Genomic DNA, 7113 nt, shown 5'->3' with positions numbered 1-7113 from the left:
CCCCCCACCCCCGCTCAGCCCCCCGCTGCACCCTCTCTTCCAGAAGAACGAATACCTGTTCACAGTGGTGGCGGAGGAGGCGGACGCCCTGCTGCTCGGCCTGCGGTACTCGCCCACCCGGCTGCACTTCCTCTTCCTCAGCCAGGACCCGGCGGGTGCCTGGCAAACCCGAGTGACCTTCCACAGCCCCGCTCTGATGGACAGCGAGTGGCACACGCTGGTCTTGGCCGTGTCTGAAGGATCCTTCTCCCTCACCACAGACTGTGGCCTCCCACTGGACATGTAGGTAGCCAGACGCCAGGGGCGGGCGGCGCGGGGCTGTGTGCTGCCCGACAAGATGCAGCCGGGGCAGGGGGGCAGGGGGCCAGGGCGGCAGGGCGGCCGTCCCGGGTGCGGCCGGCATTGTGCAGTGTGCACTGTGGGCGCTCAGTGGGCAAACAGCCGTTGGGAACCATCCCCTGAGGCAGGAGCGCAGGGTCATCGGCAGGGTCCTGTCCTCCAGAAAGGCCGGTGGGAGGGGGCGGACGCAGGTGCCCCTGGGTGCGCTGGACGTGGGGGGTGGGGTGCCCTGCCGAGCGTGGGCGCCATCGCCGAAGGCCACAGAGGAAGTTCACAGACAGCTCAGGCAGCGGAGCCAAAATGCAGCTGCGGCCAGTCCGGCTCTGCGGTTTCAGCACATCGTTTGACCCAAGACTTGGTTTGCTTGTCTGGGCCGAGGGAGTGAATAGTCACTAAAACTCCAAATAAACAGGCAGAACCATCCTCTGGTATCTTCGCCCCAGCCCCGGGGACTCAGAAGCCGGAGTCCGTTCCCTGTCCCGCCGTCCCCTGGTTGCGAGGCTGGACCAGGGCACGTGGGGCCCCACAGCTCCACCAGGGAGTGACGACCCCCATTGCCCTCAGCTTCTACCCTGGCTCACGGGGCTGGGCACTCTTTTTTTTTAAATCACAAATTGTCCCGTTTGCATTAAATCTACCATTATTCCAAATATTACTTGCAAAGGTAGAACCTCACTCTGCTTTGTTGGATGACACTTACTCCCTAATAAAAAGAATCCTTGATATTCAGACACTCTGTTTAGGTACGTCTCTACCACAAGTGCCCCCCATGCCCCCTGAGTACATCGGGGCCTTTACCGGGTGATGACAAAGGGGACAACTCTGGGATGGAAGGAGCCAGGGCTGCAGCCGGCGGTGGCCAAGGAGGAACCTGGACCCTGGGACCGGGCTTCGCAGAGGGCACACTGTGATCGGAGCTGTGATGGGAGCATGGGTTATTCTGGGAGGCGGTCAGGAACTGGCCTCACCACGGCCAGCTGTAGGCAGATGCAAGCCTGGAGGGAGCAGGTGCGTTTACGGGAGGGTATGGCATCGAGGTGCAGGAGGCAGCGAGGAGAGGCCCTTGCCTGGCTCGTCCGCCCCAGAGGCCCCAGTCAGGGCATCCCCTCCAGCCGGCGCCCACCTTCCCCCATCCCCAGGCTTCAGCCTTCACGTCCACATCAAGACCCAGCTCTGGCCACATCTTCCGACATCTCCCAGGTCACCAGCGAGGACCCTTCCCTCCCAGACACCACCCGTTTCCCCACAGGCTTGGGGGAGGGTGGGCAGGCTGGGCACCCAGTGCCAGTAGGAGCCACGGAAGGTTCCTAAGAGAGGGAGCAGCCACCGAACAAACACCTCTGCAGCGACAGCTGCCGGAGACTCTTGTCCTGGGGCAAAGAGCATCCCTCCAGTTCAGGTCCAGCAGAACCTGGGAATGGGACCTTGCTTGGAGACAACGTCTTTGCAGGTGCGACCGGGTTCAGTTGAGGTGGTCCCGGAGCAGGGCGGGCCCCTGTCCCGAGTCTGGTGTCCTTCTAAGAAGAGGAGAAGAGGCACAGAGAAGGCTGTGTGAAGACAGGCAGAGGGCATGGCATGGGCTACAAGCCGGGGACTACCAGAAGCCCCCAGAAGCTGGAAGAGGCTAGAGGAACCTCCCCTGGAGCCCGCGGAGGGAGCGTGGCCAGGTGGCACCTTGACCTCAGACTTCTGGCCTCCAGAGCTGGGGCTCGTCTGCTGCTCAAGCCCCCAGCGTGTGGTGCTTGTTACAGCTGCCCTGGGAAATGATGCCTCTCCTGTGCGGCTTCTCCCTGCGCTTTTCTGCGTGAATGGCTGTGGCCCTGCTCCCCCATGGCCCTCAAACCACCCTCAAATGTTTTCAGAATGGCTGACGTGCCCTTCCCGGCCACCCTATCGGTGCGAGGAGCCCGATTCTTCATCGGCAGCCGTAAGAGGACCAAAGGCCTGTTCACGGTAGGTAAGGGAGGGGCTGCCCCAACATCCGTGCTCACAGAGGGGCTGCCACTGCAAGCCTGGTGTCCTCACGCTCTGCTCGACAGATCGGTGTGTGTGCTACGCGGGAGCAGGGAGCCCTGGGGTCCACTGGGGCCCCTTACTTGCCAGGCACATTTCACCGTGTTCCCGTGCACACTCATCCTCACTGCCCCCAGAGCTCACACCTTACACTCTCAGGGCCCTGCCCCATGTCCTCTTCCATGGAGACCTTCCCCCACCCCTCAGAGAAGATGGGCCTTGTAGCCATCCCCTGTAGCCCTGACCACCTCAGACCAGCTGTGTGCTTGCTCATTACCTGTCTCTCCCTTAGACTGCAGGTGGGGGACCTTGTTCCATGAGTGTAGGGGCTTTTGTTTCCTGCCGTGTTGTGTCTAGACCCATGCCTGATACATGATAGGTGCTTGGTGAATATTTATGGATGGCATGCTTGGCTGGATGGGCAGGTGGATGGACATATGGCTGGCTGGATGGCTGGATGGATGGGTGATGGATAAATGGATGGGTGGGTGCGTGGGTGGGTGGGTGAACATATGGGTGAGTGACGGATGGCTGGATGGGTGGAAGGATGGACATATGGATGGGTGGATGAGTGAGTGAGTGACGGATGGATGGGTGGACGGATGAATATATGGGTAGATGGATGGATGGGTAGATGAACAGACAGATGGACAGATGGATGGATGAGCAATGCAACCCAGTCACTCTAGGTTAGTTCACAGGAAAAACCCCTTCCATGACTTAATTACCTTAGAATGGTGTATAGTTCCCCACCATTGCTCTCAGTGCTCCCCACTCCCCCCAACCAATCAGCAGACTCTCCTCTCCTACCTCTAGAGGTGAATAGACCCTTCATCCTCCATTCCCACCCCTCCACCAGGGTCTGGACAGGCTGAGCCCAGTGGTCCAGGTGCTCTCTGGCGACGAGGTTCTGAACATGCTGTCCCTCTCTCTGCAGGGCCTGGTGAGGCAGCTGGTTCTGCTGCCCGGCTCGGACGCCACGCCAAGGCTCTGTCCCTGCAGGAGTGCCGAGCTGGCTGTGCTGTCCATCCCCCCTGTCCTGCAGGGTCTCACAGGGAAGCCAGAAGATAATGAGGTGCTAAAATATCCCTATGGTTAGTAGGTCAAAGCCACCCACTCCCCCTCACTGATGGTGGACCCCAAGAACCTTGTCACTTTCCCACCTCTCCTGGGAGCAAAGACAGGAGGGTGATTATCAAATTGACAAAGAGACTGGCCCCGTTGGACACACCAGCATCATCCAACTTTCCTCCAGGTGGCTCGCCCAGTGGCCGCCAAACCCTGCCTGGATGGTGCCCTCAAGGAACCACTGGTCCTGCTTGGGGTGCCCGGGGCTGTTCCCTGACATCATCTTCCTTCTCTTGAGCCTTCTGACTTCCATCTGCTGCCTGTTTTCCCCCAGACCAGTATTGGGGTCTTTATCCCCATCCCTCCCTGATAGGCATCTAAATCTCAGTCCCTGCCCCAGTGGGGACCCCAAACTTAGAGAGGCACATTTCAGTTGTCCGTGATCCCCCAGCCCAGAGGGTCCCCTGCACCGTTCTCTTTAGTGTGTGCTTGTGTGTTCTCCATGTAAAGTTACAGTCTGGACGGTTCGTGTAAGCCACACCCCTGCACCGGAGCTGCCAAATCCCCTCCCACCACCACTCTGCCAGGCGGGGAGACAGCCCCCGCCACTCCGAGCCTTGCGGTCATGCTTCACCAGTCAGGCGAGCCCTCAGTGCATTGTCCACTCGATCCAGTCCTGGGATGTGTTTCCAAACTCCCAGCAGCACAGGCTGCTGCTTTTTTTTTTTTTTTTTAAGATTTTATTTATTTGGGAGAGAGACAGCGAGAGAGAGAGCACAAGCAGGGGGAGTGGCAGAAGGAGACGCAGGCTTCCCGCTGAGCAGGGAGCCCGATGCGGGGCTTGATCCCAGGACCCTGGGATCATGACCTGAGCCAAAGGCAGACGCTTCACTGACGGAGCCACCCAGGTGCCCCCCACCTGCTGCTTTTTATTTTTTCACATTGGAGAGCACGTTACTAGTCTACGGATTGGGGCACCTGGAGGGCTCAGTTGGTTCAGCGTCTGACTCTAGGTTTTGGCTCAGGTCATGATCTCAGGGCCGTGGGATCCAGCCCCACGTTGGGCTCCCTGCTCAGTGGTGAGTCTGCTTGAGATTCTCCGTCTGCCCCTGCTCTCTCTCTCTCTAAAATAAATAAGTCTTTAAAAAATAGTCTACATATTGATGCAGTTTATTGCTATGATATTTTGAATAATTTTATAGTAACAGTACAATTTTGAATAATTTTTATCATAAAAGAAGAGACATAGAGGAAAATGATTTCCCTGCACAGTGAAGTTTTCGGGCACTCCATGGAAGTTTCCCACATCCGTCCAGTTCCAGCTCAGAAAAAGAGGCAGGAGGCGGGGTGTGAGCCCAGGCCTCCGCCGGGCGCTGATAACATCCAGGTGCCCACAGCGCTGGCTGTCGGTGCGGATGCAGTGCCCACGTCGCTGTGAATCGGCCCTGCAGCACCATCAGGACCAGTGGGCTTGGCCCGAGATGAGGTGTAATCACCAGAAGTGATGGGGTCAAACACCGAAAAACAAGGCAAAACTCAAGCTTATACAAACTCGCGCCAGAGAGTGACAGGTCCGAGAGACGAGCAGGGCAGCAGTGTGAAGACTGAGGCTTTTCCAGGGGAAGATGGGCCGCCCTCTGCAGTGGGCAGGGAGGCCGGCAGGGGAGCCTCGCAGCCTCTGTCCTGCCGTGCGGGGCCTCGATGGAGACCCCTGTGTCTTCATGGTCCCCACGTGCAGAGGCAAAGGCGGGACAGCCCGGGTCAGGGGTCCGCCTCCCACTCCGTCTTCCTCCAGGGAACCTGCACCTGGACACTCCTCTTCCTTGTCTCCCCGCAGAAACCGACATGAAGGTGACGCTGGGCTCCCGGCCTCCATGCACCAAAGAGGAGGACGCCCAGTTCTGGTTCGACGCCAGCCGGAAGGGGCTGTTCCTGTGTGTGGGCAGTGAGTGGGTCTCCGTGTTAGCAGGTGAAGCGGGCTCTGGGGACTTACGGCTCTTCTCGAGCCAGCATTACTTGGGGATGGGGAGCGCCCCCCCAGGACAGCAGGCCTGCAGGTTTCATCTGGAATCGCACGTCCTCCTGGGCAGGGCTGGTTACTCCCCCACGTCTAGTCCCCGTGGCCCTGAGGGGGCAGCCTCCTGGCGCCCTGTCTGCCCCTCGGATCACAGATGCCAGGCGGTGATGCCAGGAGCCTGGATGCATGCTGTTCCCCCAAGTGCTTCCCGCGTGGAGACGAGGAGTTGAGGCTGCCCAGGGCGCCCGGGACCCTCGCCCACAGGAAACGGGAGCTGGCTGCAGCCGCCGCTCGCGAGCCTTGACCCCAGTCCCTTGTGCACTTGAGGGTGCACCTTCGTGGGAGGTGGGAATGCCTAGTTTGGACCCGACATATCCGTGCCGTCCAGTCAGTGTCCCTGGCCGCTCAGCACACCACCCTGAAACCTGTGTGGGCGCCAGCAGGCTGCTTTGGTGGCCTCTCTGTGACGGCAACCCGCGCTCCGGGCAAGTTGTCCCGGAGAAAGCCCTGACCATGGCTAGAGCTGGGGGTCAGGGCTCGGGGCCCTGGGGTCGCGCCCCCATCCTGGGAGGCTTTAACCGGGTCTCCACATTTCTGTCACCAGCCAGAGAAAAGCTGGACTATGTGGAGGAGCATCAGAGCCTGTTCACCAACTCGGAGACTCTGGGCATCGAGGTCTTTGCCATCCCCGAGGCTGGGCTCTTCGTGGCAGCCGCCAACCGCAAAACCACATCCGCCATCTACAAGTGGACAGATGGAAAGTTCGCCTCGTACCAGAACATTCGCACGCACCAAGCCCAGTCCTGGAGACACTTCACCATCGGGAAAAAGGCAAGTCTGCACCCAGCGACCGTCTCGATCCTTTTCATCTTGGGAAAACCCAAAGGTTGGGACTGCTCGTGTAGATGGTCTGGGAACGTACTTCTCATGGTTTCAGTCTTACTCAGGTTCTCAACGGCTTTCAAAGTCGGACACTTGGCGGGGTCTCTAAATCCAGAATGTGAAGTCTGTTTGGCTTCCTACAAAATAGAAAACAAGACCATTCCTACGACACTGTCCAGTTCTACGTAGACCCATCGGGGCTCAATTAAAAGCTTGTTGGCCCATTTGATGAGCTGGTCAACAAGGCGGAAATCATCTGGGGAAGGAGACAGACTCACTGCAGGAGGCCAGGCCCGGAGGTGAGGGTGGGACGCTCATGGGCAGCGCCCCCCGCTGCCAGGGCCGGACGGAGCAGAGGCACAGGCGGTGGGTCTGAGGGGCTGCCCCCAACATGACCCATTGTCTAATCAGCTCCATCTACACCCTCGACTCCAGGGGCAGTGTCCTGGGGCCGCCGTCCTGCGCCCGGCCCCGGAATCGCTCACTCAGCAGTACGTGAGTGCCAGGTACCGCCTGCCCTCACCCAGGCCTGCCCCGAGGATGATCAGGGAGCAGAATGGACAGGCCTTGGCACTCCTGTTGCTCGCAGCCCGCCGCGGCCCAGCCGCGCTCCCAGTCCCGCGTGGCGAATGGCTGACTAGCGCTCCGGCCCTTTGGTTGGCCACATTTTCAGATAAAAAATGTGAACTTTGCATCAAGGAAATATCGGGAAATTCAGAAAAACAAGGGGGGAGGGTCTGTCTGGTCAACGAAACAGGTGTGGGGTTTACTGAGCGCACGCTTACTTCCGGGCT

The 7113-nt window shown here is 59.4% G+C and overlaps 1 protein-coding gene across 1 annotated transcript in view; it reads left to right on the top strand.

Annotated features, from left to right (window-relative positions):
* TSPEAR (thrombospondin type laminin G domain and EAR repeats) overlaps positions 1-7113 on the top strand; it is a 91924-nt gene that overhangs the window by 66415 nt on the left and 18396 nt on the right. Inside the window, exons 2-6 of the mRNA XM_044918922.1 lie at positions 44-282; positions 2202-2292; positions 3290-3446; positions 5258-5389; positions 6042-6268. Of these exons, the coding sequence (XP_044774857.1) occupies positions 44-282; positions 2202-2292; positions 3290-3446; positions 5258-5389; positions 6042-6268 (846 nt within the window). The remainder of the gene's footprint in view (positions 1-43; positions 283-2201; positions 2293-3289; positions 3447-5257; positions 5390-6041; positions 6269-7113) is intronic.

The sequence above is a fragment of the Neomonachus schauinslandi genome, chromosome 1, assembly GCF_002201575.2.
Source record: "Neomonachus schauinslandi chromosome 1, ASM220157v2, whole genome shotgun sequence".
Classification (NCBI taxonomy): domain Eukaryota; kingdom Metazoa; phylum Chordata; class Mammalia; order Carnivora; family Phocidae; genus Neomonachus; species Neomonachus schauinslandi.
The sequence above is the reverse complement of the archived record's forward strand: the minus strand, read 5'-3'. Positions and strand labels throughout refer to the sequence as shown.